Source organism: Martes martes (genome assembly GCF_963455335.1).
Source record: "Martes martes genome assembly, chromosome: 4".
Lineage (NCBI taxonomy): Eukaryota > Metazoa > Chordata > Mammalia > Carnivora > Mustelidae > Martes > Martes martes.
In genome coordinates, this window is record NC_137891.1 from 33,560,544 (window position 1) to 33,579,195 (window position 18,652).

Consider the following 18,652-nt stretch of genomic DNA (forward strand, 5'->3'; position numbering starts at 1 on the left):
GCATATGTTTTTCCCCGCCGTGTATACAGTGAGGTGTTTGAAAGAAAATATTAGTAACTTTCTAATAACTTAGTTATTTTTAACTTGTTAGTCACAATTCCCGTCTCTTTGAAAAAAAAAAGTTTTCTTACAGGATAAATTAATTTTCAAGTAAAAGTCCCTGAGACAAGGAAACAATGGTTATTTATTAAAAATGCTTTTATGAGAAAGTACAATAACTACTGATAAAAGATGGAAACATGAGTCAGAATCATTGAGTTAATACACTATCCCCCATATGTGTTAAGCACTTTGGAATCTCCCACCTTTTTCCTGATGGACAAAATCTAACTGGAGGAAGAGATGATCCACAGAGTGGTACATATCATCGCCCTGTGTATATGACTTGTCCCATCTTATTACAGTTGTGTGTGACATATTATGAAAGACCACCGTGTCCCACACCTGGGGCTAACGAACATAGCCATGAGCTGTATTTCAACTACATCCACTATTTTACAAATCGCAGATTGCATGGAAGGTTTGATAGGAGCATTGTGAAGAAATATAAATGCAACTTTACATTATGGTAATTTAGAAATAGAAATTTAAGTATACTGAGAAATGCTGAGAATGCTAACTTAAATCATAAAAAGATAAAAATGTCTACCATACAAAAACTGTAATAAGGCCTATTCTAGGAAGAGACCCATATATTTTTTCTTATGAATACTGGAAACTCAGTATATTCTTCATCCTATAATTAAAAACTTATCTAAATTTGCCCACATTACATTAAAAATTGAGATCTCTGCATTCCAAATTGTATTTAGCCTTAATATCGATATTTTAAATTCTTTTTAAAAAATAGTCATGGTAGGATTCCAAACACATGGTGAAATTTTGGATTTCCTATTAGTTAGATTTTTTGCTTACAAAATTGTGTTTAGTCTATAGACTTTTTCCTATATAAAGAACTCTAACCATCTCACAAAGATTGTATAGAAAAGAAATGATAATGATGATTACCAAAATGTTGGACCTAAAATGGAGCTAATAAAAATGCAAACCGAAACAATATAAATCCTCCCCAAATCAATTTTTGTGGTATTTGCTATTGTTCACACTGATTACCTATTTACTTTTCATTTCTTTAGGTTTCATTTCAGCATTTCTAAAACTCCTATGAGAGCTTATTTAGGACAAAGGGTTAGTATCCAAGATATTTAAAGAACTTATAAAACTCAACACCCCAAAACCAAATAATCCAACTTAAAAATGGACAGAAGACATGAATAGATATTTCTCCAAAGAAGACATACAGATGGCCAACAGACACATGAAAAGATGCTCAACATCACCCATCATCAGGAAAATGCAAATCAAAGCCACAATGAGATATTACTTCACACCTGTCAGAATGGCTTACATAAAAAATGCAAGAAACAAGCATTGGCAAGGATGTGGAGAAAAAGGAATCCCTTGTGCACTGTTGGTGGTTATGCATACTGCTGTAGACCCTCTGGAAAACAGTATGGAGATTCCTCAGAAAGTTAAAAATAGAACTACCCTATGATCCAGCACAAGCACGACTATGTATTTACCCTAAGAATACAAAAATATTAATTCAAACAGATACATGCACACCGAATTTAATAGCAGCATTATCCACAATAGTGAAGTTATGGAAACAGCCCAGGATCTATCTGATGGATGGATAAAGAATATATAGATATTTAACATATATATATATGTTTTATATATATATATATATATATAATGGACTATTACTCAGCCATAAAAAAGAATATAATCTTGCTTTTGCAATGACATGATGACATGGGTGGAGCTAGAGAGTACTATGCTGAGCAAAATACGGCAGAGAAAGACAAATACCACACGATTTCACTCATATGTGGAATTTAAGAAGCAAAACGAACAAAGGGGCAAAAAGAGAGAAGAAGGGAAAACAAGAAATAGGCTCTTAACTGCAGAGCACAAATGGATGGTTACCAGAAGGAAGAAAGGGGGAGGGGGCTAAATAGGTAATGGAGGTTAAGGAGTGTCCTTGTGATAAGCACTGGGTGTTGTATGGGAATGTTGAATCACTGTATTATACATTGGAAACTAATATCACACTGTTAACTAACTGCAATTTAAATAAAAATTTAAAAAATAAGTTATATTAAACATGGCATTAAAATAAATATTTTTGAAGGCAACAAAGATATCTTTTTTTTAAGATTTTATTTTATTTATTTATTTGTAAGACAGAGAGCACAAGCGGGGGGTAAGGGCAGAGGGGGAGGGAGAAACAGACCCTCACTGAGCAGGGAGTCCAACGCAGGGCTCAATCCCAGGTCCCTGAGATCATGACCTGAGCTGAGCCACTGAACCACCCAGGCACCGCTTAAAGATATCTTTCACCTTCTGATAAAAATACATTATATGTTTATTAAAAAAAAAAATCTCAAAAAAAAAAAAAAGATATCTTTCACCTTCTAATTCAGGCCAGCAAAAAAGCCGATCAGGCCAACAAAGAGGCAGATAAGGGGTGACAAGTCATTCAAAGGAGAATTCTATTACAGAGATTCTTAAAAGGAACCAAACACATGTAATTATGTCCCCCAAACCACAATGAAAGTGTGAAAGAATGAACATAGCTTTGTTCCTCTTCCAAGAATAGCGGAATCGTAATGGGGTTATTAATAAATGGAGAGAGGAATGAAATAAATGTGGTCAAATTTCCAAGAGTAAAATAAATGTCAGTTGTTAGATATATTTCACTTCATATTTTCAATGATGGTATGCATATAAAATCTCACATTTCCTTTAAAGATAATATGTTGGCAAGCAAAACCAAGTCAAGTAAGATGATAAAATTGTGCTTGGGAAATTAAATTGAGTAGAGAAAAAGAAATTTTTTATATTGAAATTTTAAAAATTGCTAATAATAAATTATGATTGTTAATTGCAAATGTGACATAAGCCTCCAAAAAAATGATTATACATTTGAGGTATCAATTGGGATAAAATGAGTGAAGCTTATGTAGCAGTAGTGTGATTAAAAGGAAAAAAAGTACATTGTAATGTTTGTTATATAATTTAATCCATGTTGTCATATAATTTTATCCATGTTAGCTAAATAAATACTTTTCATTAGATTAGGATTCCCTAAATTGAGCGTTATTATGTACAGTGAGAAAAGGAACTATTTAAATATAGGGATTTTAAATAATTCTCATGCTTGGATATCAAGCTGATTATCTTTTTCCATAAGTGCTCATGATGGCCGTTATCAATCAAGGGAATTAGAAGAACCATCCAGAGAGACTAATATCCTGCAGTTTAATACCCCCTCAGAATTCAAAGGAATGCATCCTAAATGTTTCCTGAATAGGGACATCTCCTGAAATGCTTCTGTTCAACACTGAGAAGAAAGAGGAATGAAAGTTAGGTAGGATCACTCTCAGAGACAGATGATGATTCAATGGAGACACCAGGAGAGATCAGCCCGAGCTAGAGACCAGGCTGAAGGTCATTCAACCTTCCAAATGCTCACACGGGAATACTAATTACACTGAGGATTCTAAATAAAACTGCAAACTAGAATGAGCTGCTCTCTGTTGACATTAAATCCCCCTTTCTGAATTCCTCTCTTCCTTTTCTCCTTTTTCTAGACATCTGGCATTGTTCTCTAATGGTGTTCAATGCACATGTCCCAGCTTCTTGGCTTTAACCTATCCTTTACCTTGCCACAGGTAAAGACCCCATTTCCTGAGGTTAGGGGCATGGATTTTGTCACTAAGCCCAACTGCTTTAGTTTAAATTCCAGCTTCAAATGGCTGGAACAAGTTATTAACTGATCTTTACCTTAATTTTTCAATCTGTAAAACTAGAAATAAAAATTATACTTATAATGGGTCCTAAACTTAACTATAGTTAAAAAAAAATTATATCACAGTGACTTAATTATCCAAAATGTTGACTGCTGAAGGCTCTAGGCTCTTACCTTCAGCTCCTACCTCTCCTGGAAGCTTAAGAATCACATCTCTAGTTGTCTCCTAGCCATCCCCAAATGATACCTAAAACCCAGTTTGTCCAAAACAATTTAACATTACTTCTCATACCTATTCTTCTCCCTTTAGTTATTATTAATGAATATTTAGAATATCCAGAGTCTAGATCTTTGTTAATGTCTTGCCTCTTCTTGCAAATGTCAACCCTAAATATCTCCTTGTTCTTTCTTGGTTTCTTGACCACGGCTTCTGATTCAGACATTTAGGCCTTCCTTTGTTTGCTAGTTCAACCCCTGTAGTTATCACTTCTCTCCGTTACGAGGTTATTGGCTAACCCCATCCATTACCATGCCCCCTGAAACCTATCTGGGGATGGGACTTGGCTCTTAATTGCTTGCGATGTGTCAGATCAAATAAAATGTTCTGCTAGCTTATATTTAGTACTATTTGGGTACTATATTAAAAAATTCATTTAAATTTTATGTATTTTCAGTTATTTTTGAAGTCAAATTTATGGAGGCATACTTACATAAATTAAAATTCACACTACTTAAGTGCAAAGTTCTATGACATTGAACAAATGTATATAATCATGCGACCTTGCCACAATCAAGGTACAGAGTATTTCTGTCACTGCAAAAAGTTCTCTTGTGCCACTTTGTGGTCAATAATTTTCCTGCAAGCCCAGGTAGGTAACCATTGATCAGATTTCTGTCTAGCTGTTAATTTTTTTTTCAATAATGTTTAATTTTACTTGATCAAGGCATAGAAAATAAAATACAGCAAAGCTTTTAGGAATATATAGCTAAAATCTTGTATTCTAGAACTTAATTCTAATGTTCCTGAAAATTAAGATCTTAACAAGAATAATACTTTGTACATGCTAGGAATTGTGCTAAGAGCTTTGCATATTTTGATCACGTCATTTAATCAGTACAACTGTATGTAAGAGGACTATTTCACAATTTTACTTATTAGAAAATTTATATAGGGTCATATAAGTAGTGGATGGCTGAGACTGGTCTGTTTTCCAAAATTTATGATCTGAAATACTTAGTCATGAAAGGACTCTCTCTCTTCTCTTCTCTTTCTCTCTCTCTTTCATACACACATACATACTACTCAACTCTTAGTTCTTTTTTTGCCCCAACATTCCTTCCTTTCTCCCTTTTCCTTTTCTAACTGCATCATCTTCGCTTGGGTTTTTTTGTTTGTTTTTTGGTTTTTTTTGTTTTTTTTTTTGTCATACTAACTTATTTCCGAATGACCCAACCTTAAACTATAATATAGTCGTTTTCAATGTTTAATCTTCTTTTTAGAGATTCCTTCTGATTCTCATTCCTTTTCTCTAAAATAGCCTATCGACCTCCTTCACATTCTTTATGACCTTAGAATCTATAACTAGGATCTCCCCATCAGTTAGGTCACATGATTAATGAATCTAATCACTTTTACTTACTATCATTTTGCCTTCCATTAAACTTTGCCTTTCTTACTCTGCATTCCCTTCCTCCCTCATCCTTACTCTCACATTCTACACTGCATCCCCTGAAGCCTTCATACAGGCTAATAAAAAGAAACTATCATCTGTCAAATAACATCCCTCTCTTCAGTTGAATTGTAATCTAATTTAAATTCCCTTAGCAATTATCTTCAATGTAGCATTATTCATGTCAATTTACCCTCTTTCATATGAAACTGATTTATTCATGCCAACCCTTTTATATTATAATGCTTTCAGTATAGATACAAAAGTATAGAGCTTTAAGTGAGCAAAGAGAAAGTGATCTGAAAACAATCATAACTTATTTTAACCGTGTGCTAATGAATACTTAGTAAGTACTGTGTACAAGTTAATACTAAATAACTTGATTACTAATTTACTACATATGATCCTTTCCTTTCAACTCAAATGATTTAAAAAATATTTTAATCATCACTTTACCATCCAGAGCTATACTTTATTCCTTCATCTCCCTGAAAATCTTCAATATTTAAAACTCTTTCATCCATCACTGACACTTAAATATCTTCTCAGAAAAGGAAGATCTATAGCAAAAATTATTCTCCTCTTCAGAACTTTAAATGTCCTGACTTTATCTGCTATATATTGATCTTAATTACTTATATAACTCCTGGCTCCTTTGCATAGTCCGTTTCTTCTTACTCTTCTGGTTTAATTCAAATTATCACCTCTTCAGGAAGACTTCCTGGATTGCTCCATCTAAAATAATGCCTTCCCAACCCAGTCACACTAAGTACATAGGGTTTTAAATAATAGTACTTATAACAATCTAAACTTATCTTGTTTAGTGATTATTTGGTCTCCCAAGAATATAAGTTCCATGACTGGAGAGACCTGTAATGTTCCCAGTGCCTAGAATAAGGACTAGCATATGAAAATGTTTAGGAGATATCTGTTAAACAAATGAATTTTTCAGATGAGAAATACCTTTATGCCACTAGAATAAGAATTACAGGCATAAACTCTCCTTTTTATAAGCCAATTACATTATATGATAGTTTAATATGCCATTTTGATACTTAGAAAAGGATTTGAGTCTAACATAGTCAAGTTTACATATTATTGGACTATTTTATAGACATTTTAATAGTCTTTGCTTTGGATTTTTATTCCTATTTTATTTTTATTCTCATCTTAAATAAAGACAATTTTATTACTCATTGTTTACATTATGTATCTGTCTGACAATGAAATTTTTGGCATAATTGGTTTCAGTAGTAATAATTAATGGGAACTACCATTTTTTACTTTCTAGTATGGAAAGAACCCTGTGACCGATTCCTTACAGATTTTATTACTTTCAATTTTTTTTCAAATTATAAAAAATATAGAAATAAGTATTTCTAATTTCTATGGCAATAAAATTATTCAATTAAATGTTTGCATATGTATCATAATTTATTTAGCCATTCCCCTATTAGTAAACATTCACAGTAACATCCTTTTCATTGCTACAAATAATGCCTTAATAAGACTTTGGTACATACAGTTTTATCTGAACTCTATTTCCACTAGGTCAAAAGTCTGTGAATATTTTTTTTTTTAAGATTTATTTATTTACTTATTTGACAGAGATCACAAGTAGGCAGAGAGGCAGGCAGAGAGAGGAGGAAGCAGGCTCCCTGCTGAGCAGAGAGCCTGATGCGGGGCTCGATCCCAAAACCCTGAGACCATGACCTGAGCCGAAGGCAGAGGCTTTAACCCACTGAGCCACCCACGCGCCCCTGTGAATATTTTTAAGGGTTCTTGGTTTATATTGAAAAATTACTCTTTAGGTAGATTATACTAAATTATGTCACCACTCTTATAGCGCACTCTCACCAGCATTAAAGCATTGTTTTTTAAACAGATGAAACACAGTATCTCGTTTTCTAAAAAGTCATCTATTTGGTTATGAGTGGAATGAATTTTTTTTTAAATATATTTACTATCCACTAAATTTCTTGCTTAGTGAAAAGTCTGTACATGTCTTTTGCCCATTTTTCTATTAGAGTTTTAGAGACTACATAATTTATTTGTCCCAGTGATTCAGATGTTAAGGCTTATAATAATCTGAGGTGCTGCAAATATGTTTCGCAGTTTGTTGCCTTTTAATTAGTTTATGCTGATTTTGAGATTCTGTATACCTGTCACACTGCAGGCAAGACTCTTTCCAAATTTCATTACTTAGGAATGTATTTGTTTTATTCTTAGAAAGTCCTGCTCTTTTAAGAGAAACGCTCTTTCATGCTTTCATTAAAACATAATTAACCCTTTAATCCCCCCGCCCCCTTTTTAAAAGATTTTATTCACTTATTTGACAGAAAGACAGCAAGAGCAGGAACACAAGTAAGGGGAATAGAAGAGGGAGAAGCAGATTCCCCAACGAGCAGGGAGCTGGATGCGAGGCTCGATCCCAGGGCCCTGGGATCATGATGAGCTGAAGGCAAAGGCTTTAACCCACTGAGCCACCCAGGAGCCCCTAATTAACCCTTTAATCTAACTGTACCCAAAGTCACATCCCTATTGGGTGACAGAAATTGGATTAGAATTCAGACGGATCACATTTCAATGTTCTTGCTTTCTACCCAACTCTGTTGCCCCAGAAATGACAAAGCTCTCCACTCTGGCTGCAGCCGCGCAGATGCTCCGTGTCCTAAACCGGAAGTCGCAAGCTAGCGGAAGGTATTTGTGATGCATATGACAAAAATTACTAATTCTGTATCATAGAATGAAGGACCACACATCAAAATGCCTGCGCTTCAATACACCTTACTCAAAATAGTTGGTTTTTAACATACTTTATAAAATTTTTAAAAAATAATTTCACTTACATTGTGCTTACTAAGCACCAGACACTGCTTTTAGGTGATTTACAGGTTATATATGGATGTATTTAATCCATACAATAGCCTTTTGCTGTACTATTATCCCTGGTTTTGAGCAACTCTGTCTGGATCAGCCGGCAAATACATGGTGGGGCTGGTCAGGCGGTCTAGTTCCAGAGTCTGTGCTCCAATACTGCTGTGCAAGCTAACATTTCTGATAGGAACAAATATTTTCCTCAATAACTGAAATTTTCAGGAGAGAGAGCTAAGGTGGACAATAGGTCAAGATAAAATAAAAGATTACAGTATTCAGACTGCACGAATAATACCTTGAGAAGTAACATCTTAAATTCAGGATGTATCTTCCAAGGCAAATGGAATTTTCTATCCATAAAAAAGTTAAAAAACAATGCATTCCAAACCCCAATTTAAAAGCGAGATACCTGAAACCCAAAGATCTGAAATTACGTGTCTGGGATCACACAGCTCCGTAGCAAGACTGAAGCGAAAACTAGGTCTCTTGACTTCTAGCCTCATAGTTTATTCTATTAATCTTTTATTAATATTAATTAATATTCTCATAATCTATTGAATCATCTTTCTAATTTCCTTCACACCACCCACACAAGGAAGAAATACTCAAGACTATTTTTATTCCACGTGTGGTTATTCCTGTTATTTCAAGTTTCAAGAACTTTCTGAACTCTCCTTTTATATTCGCATATTTATAGGCTTTAGAGAGTTAGTCTTAAGTATTATGCTTTATTAATAGGATGTGATTATGTTTCTCTATATATGTGCATATACTCATATTTTATGTGATACCTTTTTAGTTAAAATATCACAACACAGGGCACCTGCGTGGCTCAGTGGGTTAAGCCTCTGCCTTCGGCTCAGGTCACAATCTCAGGGTCCTGGGATCGAGCCCCGCATGGGGCTATCTGCTCAGCGGGGAGCCTGCTTCCCCCCACCCCTCTGCCTGCTGCTCTGCCTACTTCTGATCTCTCTCTGTCAAATAAATAAGATCTTTAAAAAAAAAATCACAACACTACTTAATAAAATGTTAAATGCAAACTTACATAAAATATTCCAAGCTGCTCTATCTCTTCTAATGTCTAAGGTAGCCAGCACGGTAATGAACAGGGAGTTGACACACCATTCTTCCTTAGAAACTAACTGATTTACATTTTCCAGTAGAATTTCAGTATACTACAGAGTTATGGTTTTCATGACTGAGCAAATCTTGAGTATCTATCTATATCTTAGACTTTTGTCAATAATAGAGCCCATGAAATATAGGTAGGATAGAATCAATGCACAGAAAATGCCTAAAATGGGTAGAATCTGTGTGTAATGATAAGACTGATAAGAAATCAGTAATTGAAAGATTTGGGAGAATTTCAGAAACAACTTATATGCACGTTTACATGTGTACATACTCATAGATAGAGCAAATTTCCCCTACAATGAATGTTACTTCTCTTTATCTTTTAGGATATAACACAAGTAGAATGAGAGGTCACATGAAAGCACCTAGCATTCAGAACATGGCACATATGCCAAACAAATGTGATAAAAACTGAAGTGCAGGTTTGGACTAACATATCTCAAGGGCAACATTCATAATAATCACAGAAAAAAAAAGAAACTTTTCACGATAAAAATAATACTGTATTAATTTTGAAAAAATTTCTCTTAGCTAACCCTAATAGGAAGTGAAGTAATAATTTTATTAAGAATTACAAAAAGTTAACTGAACTTATCATGGAAATCATTTCATAATTTATACAAATTCAAATCACAGTGTTATACTAATATTAATAAAATGTTTGTCTTTTTAAGTCATCTCTATGCCCAACGTGGGGCTTGAACTCACAACCCTGAGATCGAGTCACATGTTCTACCAACAGAGCCAGCCAGGTGCCAGCCCTCAAACTGAAACAATATTATACGCCAATTATGTCTCAAAAATGTTGGAAAATTTTTTAAAAGAATTAAAAATAAATTTTAAAAATTAGAAAAAAGTAACTTCAATGCAAAGGATATGCTAGTTATTCCCAGTTGTATTTTTATCAAGAAGTGTTTAAAATCTATTCAAGTTGAATTGCTAAGCTTTTCAAATTAACATCAGTGCCTGGCAGACCAATGGGCCAGTCTGAAATAGAAATTTTTAAACATATTTTCCAAAACTCTTGATGTAGCACAGAACCAACTATAACAATGTAACAACTAGTTAACATCATAATGTAATAATTGGTATTATAATATAGTAATTTACCTACAAATTAGTAAGAAATATGGGTGACAAAACATCTTTTGTTTTTGAGATCTTCTTAGGAGAAAAACATATATTACATAAGCACTAAGATTGCTAGATGCTCTAGACCAGGTCTAGAAGTAATTCTGCAAATTTGTGTAGTTAAAACTTGAATTCAAAAACATGAGCAGATATTAATTATCTCATGGAACTTACCAAACTGTATTTTTAAAATCCTTTTTGCATCATTAGCTTTCTTTCAAATGGTCTCTAAGATCTGTTTTACAATTATCTAAAAAAAAATACATTTGTCATATGAAATTTCTTAAGAGTAAGAAGAAAAGTGTAAACCCTAATAAAACTCACTACTTCTCATTTAGAAGAAACTCAGTTACTATTTGCAAGAGGTAAAATTAGTGTGTGTGTGTTTTTTTTTTTCCTGCTTCAAAATGTGTGATCAAATGTCATTCCTTCATTTAGGGTGTAGAACTATGTTGCAATGACCATACTTGGACCTATTAACAGAAACGAAGGTCCTTCGACTATGGTGCAAAATGTAAAATATACACTTCAACTTAATATGTCAGGAAAATGATTAGCTTTAAGAAGTTATTTACCCATCACAATTTGGCTCCAAGTATTAAGAGGTGGTGTTTGATACAGAGAAATAACCAACTTACATATTCATTAGAGATGTGATGATAGTTTTAAAAAGATATGATTTTATTGGTCAGTTCCAGTCAGTTTCTGAAAAGCTTTAACTTCATCTAACTTTTATCAAACAGTTGGAAATCCATTCTGAATTGCTTGTTACAAAATTTGCTGTTTTCTAAAATTACCTCCTTTTTCCTGAAGCTCTTCTTACTACCTACTCTATCATTCTCTCCTTACTCCTTTGGAATGGAATGCATTAGTTTTCATTTATCTCTAGGCTTTGAAGAGTTTGTGGAATCCTAAATTCAGTGCTAGGTAATAAGATCAAATCCCCGCTGACAGTGTTGGGCGTCTACAACTAGAACTGAGAAAGCTCACTCTGGCTTCCTCCAACAGGAAGGAAAGTTAAGTGTTGTAGATCTATAGGTACAACTACAGCTTTAGAGTATACACTAAGAAAGACTTCAAATTATGTTTAGGTAAAAATTAAAAGTAATTTGGGACCTGATATTTGAACAAAACAAAAGTCACTTTCCTCCGTATTTTAACCATTCCACATGTGTCCTAGACAGCACTGACTTTTCTTAAGAAAGATTGCTTCTGTTATCAATCTTCTCCTCTCCCTAATTTTCAAACTCCCTCAACTAAGTACTTTCCTTTTACCTTTATGCCTATCATGGAGATTCCTTTGTTCAATCAGTTGAATTCCCCCTCCCAAAGTTAGGCTTACATTTTTTATTTTTCTCCGTGTTTTCTCTCCTACCACATTCAATCCTTTATTCCTTCCTTATCCTAGCATCTATTATTTTCTTTTATATATATATATATATATATATTTTTTTTAAATATTTTATTTATTTATTTGACAGACAGAGATCACAAGTAGGCAGAGAGGCAGGCACGGGGGTGGGGTGGGGGGAGGAAGCAGGCCCCCTGCTGAGCAGGGAGCCCGATGCGGGCTCCATCCCAGGACCCTGGGATCATGACCTCAGGCAGAGGCTTTAACCCACTGAGCTACCCAGGCGCCCCACATCTATTATTTTCTTAACGTTTTCTGATCTGTAGCCTCAGCTGCATGTGCCCTGAGCTTCCTTCTCTAATTTTTCCCACATTCCTTCCCACATCTTCATCTTTTCTACTGTAAATTCTGAAGCCCCATTGCTTTTACTTAAATCTTATGCATTATCAGCCTCATTTTGGAGTGTTCATCTCACCTGTTAGCCTGAATGGAAAGTTGACCCTTCCACAAGAACACTACCTCCGCCAGAAACATTTTGAGGAGAAACTGCTCGAAATCCTATACTTTAATATGGAATCCCAGAAGTGGCCTCAGCATTCTTCTAGATCAGCACTGCTGCTTCCACATGCTTACTTTTCTAATTTCATATAAAATCGACTCACTTGATGTTCATACCATTATACTTCCTTGGTGCTACCATCTTCCTGGGAAATTTCCTTCATCCATTTCCTGTCAAACTTAGGCCATCCGTGACTTCAATGCATATATAAAAATGCTACATCAAAATGTGTTACTTTCATTTCCTTTCCAAACTGTCATCCACGCTCCACTTCAGGACCAAACCCTGTAGCTTTATACCACTCGGGATTGTCGAACATCTGAAAACTCTAAGCATCATTAAATCAGTCTCTGAAAATAACCTTCTCCATTTGCCTCCATTAGCCTTGAGTATTTCCACAAATTCCAGTTCTTTTACTGAACCCCTTCTCTTCCAGTTCATGGAAAACTTTGCATATGAACACAATTTAACAAGACCGCATGATCTCACATGACGAGCGACTTCCCTAATCTATCTTGTACATTACTCTTTCTCTCAAGATTTTATTTATTTATTAGGGAGAGAGAGAGCGCGTGCACAAGCAGGGTGAAGGGCAGAGGGAGAAGATGTGGGACTCGATGCCCAGGACTCCAGGATCACAACCTGAGTGGAAGGCAGACGCTTAACCAACTGAGCCACTCAGGCACTCTAGGACATCACTTTAAACACTTGACTTGCCAGCCCCACCCCCAACATCCCCATCCTCTTTTTCTATTATAACTGCTCACAAACTTCCAACAATTTATCTGAAGTGTGCTAATGAGTCAATCACACATTAGAGAACCAATGTCATCACAAATTTAAGTTCTTCACGTACACTATCCTCTTCCTATGTATCTTTGGTGAGCTTTCTTGTATTCCCCATGGTAGCTACTCTTCAATTTGTTATTTCCCCAAGCCATTCATTCATTCACCTAGTCTACATTCATCTTCATTTTTCTCCCTTTTAGACCTGTCTTTCCTTCTCTTCCATCTGGCTCCCATCCTCCACAACTTCACTGACGCCAACTGGGCAGACTGTTATTGGTTAGTTTTGTCACTTAACAATATTTGTTCTTCTCTTGAAATTTTCTGATGAGTATACCCTTCTTGAAACACTTCCCTTTCTTGAATTTCTGTTCTTTTCTGGATATCCTATTGTCCTTCAGTAGTTCTTTTCATCATGGAATTCTGACTCTTGTTCTTTTATCCACTCCTTAAATGTAAATAAATGTTGGTAATCCCAGAAATGTGATTGTTGGTTCTCTTCTTAATCTTCATATGCTTCTGACAATTCCATTCATTCCAATGGAATCAGTTAAGTGATGATACTCTATTCTATGTCTCCAGCCCAGACTTCTCTGAGTCTCCACATCCATACCTTCAATCACTTCTATTAGATAGCCATATCTTAATATTCCAAAGGAATGTCAAACTCAACCCACCCTCAAACTGAATTATTTTATTTTTTTCCCCAAAACTTGTTCATTCCTTATCCTGACAAAATAGGCCACCATCTACCCATACATTTCCATCACCTGAAATTATCTTATTCCCTCCCTTTCTTGCATCAACAATATCTAATCAGTGACTAAGTCCTACAGATTCTACATCTTTATATAACTTCTCATGTATCAATATCATATGCTACTGATACCTTATGTCAGCCCATTATCATCTCTCTACTGATCGGTGCACCAGCCTCATAAACGATTTTTCTGCTTTTACTGCTCTAGTCCATTTTTTACATAGCTTTCCACAGTAATATTTCTAGGAAAAAGTATCTGATCTTGTTCTTTTCTTGCTTTACATGTTTCAATATCACACATGATCTTCAGAAACACTCCCTTGCCTACTTTTGCCTAAACTCGTTTGAAGTCATTTTCCCCATATTGTTTCCTCTGCCTGAAATGTACTCTACCCAGGAGGCAACATCTTTCTAGTTCTTAATGTTCAATTCATATGTTATCTCTCCTACAAAGTCTTTCTTGAACTAATATCCATACTTTCCAGGTGGAAATGATCATACCATCCTTTATGATTCCACTGCATTCTATATACACAGATTTCTCATAGCACCTGCAATACTACTGCATTTACTTATCAGACTCACACTAGAAAAAGCCAGCAAAGATGGGGAGCTATTGTGTGTCCTGTTATTTCCAGCACCTAGAACAGTATCACATCACATGTGCTTAATAAATGAGTGTTGAATGAATGTTCAAGTTTCAGTTCAAGTGTTATTTCTTCCATGAAGCCTTTTCTGGCCATCTAGCTGAAACAGATTTTATTTGACTTTATATCTTTACAGACCATATTGTTAGAACCATCCATACTGGCACATAAACACAGCATGTTACCCACATATTTTAACTCCTCATTGATATTGAGAGCTTGTTTAGGTCATGTATTAGATCTTTAATGTTCTCCAAATGTCTAGCACATTGCAGAACTCATGATAAAAATAAAGTACTTTTAGAATTATGTAAAATGAAGTTGAAAACAAGGTTGAAGTCTAAAATAAGTTGAAGAATGAATATGATTCATTTGTTAACTTAATCTCACTGACAAAATACTATATATCTTTATGTATATATGTACAGACATATATACATATACATATATTTGGATCTGGATTTAGTTACCCATTATGGAAAAATACACACACACACATACATACACACACATACATATTACATTAAAAATTAATCGTTTTATTTTTATCAATCTAATTGGAGCAGTTGCTGTTAAAAGTTGAATATACCACTAACTAAAATAAAAAGGCCTGCAAGATTTAACATTTTGTTATATTAGAGGAAAATGAAGAATTATGAAATGAAGAAAAAATAGTAAAAAATTTCTAAAATAAGTTAGATACATGAAAAAATAACAAAGAAAAGCAGTAGAAGAGACAGACCTGCGTGTCTTCTCCTTGTGGAGTCCACTTCTTCTGTGGCCACATCGTGTAATGGACAGACATAGACAAAGGAGATGGGTGTGAGTGGATGTACTCGAAAGGTAAAAAGTGACACTGAAGGAAAGGGCCCCAAATCATTTTGAGAAAAATCCTGTACACAGTTGTAGGGAAGATATAATAAAATACATACCATATTAAAAAAAATTTTTTTAAAGAATACAGAAGAACTGATGGAGAATTGGGTAAACTATTATGGATTAGCAGAATCAGAAAAATAAAGTTAGTGCAGAAATAAAGAAGACTCAAAGTTTACAATTATTTATGGACCACCAATCCTGAACACTGATGCTGAAGAAAGATACCATTAGTGAAAACAATGTTCCTTGTATGACCATATTGTTCAAGACATTCCAGAGTCCACTGAAAATCTGTGGAAATGCTTTTAGAATTTTTAATTATCATTTAAAGAAAAGAATTTAATTGAATAAACTTTAAAAAAGAACGTTAAAAATAGTTCCAACAGATTTCTATGCCTTTCAAGTTTCTGAAATTGATGAGTGCACACATGGGCCAATATCTGAATTACTTCACTACAGCAAAATATTACCATAAAGTATTGTATTATAAAATATGGAGAGTAATAACTATAAGACTCATTATAAAAAGGGTAGCTGAAAGATATGGCTTATTTAAATATTAAAAATTCAATGAACCTTAAATCTAGACAAATCTTGTTTCTTCATATTCCCTTATAATATCTATTCAGAAAATTCTTACAGACACCACATAACACATCACTGACATCTCTATTTAAATTTGCCCCTCAAATCCAATATCTACTATAATAGATAGAGGACACATTTAGGAAACACTTCGTTCTCCACTGCTAGTGAAGTTAGAAGACATTCTATACAGTGATTGAAAGCGGAAATACCTGCTAAACTCAGCATTCTAGGAAAAAAATTCTTTCAAAGGTGTTAGTGAGTTAGTATTAGTATGACTGACACAGATAAACACTGTCATACAAAACCAAAATCTCCTATTTAATCACATAATTAGTTTTGAGTCAGGTACCATAAAATTCTTAAATCAAAACACCAAATTCACTTCTGCAATGGTTATATCATAGTTTTTGAGAGATATATGGAAAAACATACTACATCAAAATATACTTGAAATATTGATATATTGATATTATAACTCTTAAAAGGATTCTTTCTTATAACAAATTTATCTCTTTTCTTGAATAGTGAGAAAATGAAAACTTTCCACCAGGAAAAGATTGCTAAGATGACCAAAACTTGTTTTCTTAGAAAAAAGAGAAATCCCAGTATGAATTGTAGAGAACTGAAAAGGAATGACACATTTTGAAATTTAACAATGTCATTTTGATTATTGCTTGAGCACATCTTTGATCTATTCAAAATTGGACACTATATTCATCATAATTATTGTATTACAAACCAGACTGTGTTGATAGGATTGGCCACTACTAGAAAAGTATTATCCTCCTGAAATGTACTCCATACATTAATATGATATATGACATATTTTGTTTCCCACCCCCCATCCGCCCACTTCTCAAAGAAGATAGAAAAATCAGAGATACATTAGTAATGCAGTTTAATTCTGAATTGTATTTTATCTCATATTATTTCTCATGTGCAAAATTTGTCTACATACATATTTACCACCCTACTAAAATAATTTCCTTGCATATTAAAATGAAATTGATATGAATTGGATAAAATGACAGCTTAGGTATATTTCTTCTCTAAAAAAAATTTATTATTATTACTATTATTTTTTGCAGAAAATGTAAACACAAAATAAATAAATGACGCTCTTTCTCTGCCTAGCATTCTTCTGTATCTTGAATTATTTTATAATGGCATCGAGGCAATGTTCTTCAAGTTATATAGATCAAAACATTCAAAATTCTTCTCCACTCATTCATTCATTAATCACAGAGAATAACTGAGGCATACAGAGTTCAAGTGACTTACCCAAGGTCACACAACAAGTTCAGTGTCAGAACCAGTAATAGAACAGAGGACTCCTGATTACCACGTCAACTTTCTTTCTACTAGATGGTATATGACCCAATAAAAACACGTGAAATAAAAATTCAAGCAAAGAAAAAACAAAAAAATCTTCTCATGGTGGCACCTGATCTGGACAATTTATTACGTAGTATAGAGTTTGATTTTTTTTTTTTTAAAGGTAACTGGTTCAACTATGCAAGTAATTCACTGAAGGTTTTACTCTTGTGAGAAGTATAATAACACATAGCACTAGTAAGTTAATTTTTAATAAAATAACACAAAATTTATATTACATAAAAGGATGAAAATGAAAGATTTGACAATGATCTCACTATTAACTGAAAGTGCCCATTAAATCATCTTTCCATCCTTATATGACTATGAGCCATTAATAAATAGGTCATAACCATTCTTATGTAAAAATCACTTAATTTTAATTGGCAGATAGAATGTTCATTTAAATAATAAAATCTCAAAAATTTAAAGTTATACCAAATATATTTAAAAAATCTTTTGGCTTTCTTGTCTTCCTTGTTGTTAGAATTTGTATTATACGTTATTTGCATTATAACAGTCTCATTTTAAAAGAAAAACTTATAGTCAGCATCATTTAAGTGGCCAGGTCTTACTTAAATGGCAATAAACTGTAAGTACTTATTTCACATATACTATTGCAATGAATTACAGACTTCTGTAAACCCTGAAGAAGCTAAAAGTAACTGCCTCCACAATTTCTATCTATTTTTCCTTTGATCATTACCATCCCACAAACATTCTACTTTTCAGTGCTGTTTTAATGGCCATTCCAATGAGAACTCTTTCTAATACTTCCTTTAACCAATAACCAGTTAAATAGTAAGAAGTTAAATATAGTAAAAGTATACCCTTGCTTTGGTATCTGTTGTATCATAATTATGGCTGAATTGTAGTTTTAGGGTTTTTTTTTTTAAGATTTTATTTATTTATTTGACAGACAGAGATTACAAGTAGGCAGAGAGGCAGGCAGAGGGGTGGGGGGAGGGGAAGCAGGCTCCCTGCTGAGCAGAGAGCCTGATGCTGGGCTCCATCCCAGGACCCTGAGATCATGACCTGAGACGAAGGCAGAGGCTTTAACCCACTGAGCCACCCAGGAA

General features: G+C 34.0%; 1 protein-coding gene across 28 annotated transcripts in view; it reads right to left on the reverse strand.

The window, feature by feature from the left end:
* The window catches only part of RIMS2 (regulating synaptic membrane exocytosis 2), a gene marked incomplete at its 5' end in the record, with an annotated part of 588,318 nt that overhangs the window by 156,149 nt on the left and 413,517 nt on the right, over nucleotides 1-18,652 (reverse strand). For 6 of the 28 annotated variants that reach the window (XM_080803110.1, XM_080803114.1, XM_080803100.1 and 3 more), the window contains one exon: nucleotides 15,475-15,507. The exons of 21 other annotated variants lie outside the window; for them this stretch is intronic. In XM_080803110.1, the coding sequence (XP_080659236.1) occupies nucleotides 15,475-15,507 (33 nt within the window). The remainder of the gene's footprint in view (nucleotides 1-15,474; nucleotides 15,508-18,652) is intronic. One more of the 28 variants, XM_080803091.1, reaches the window with a different exon arrangement.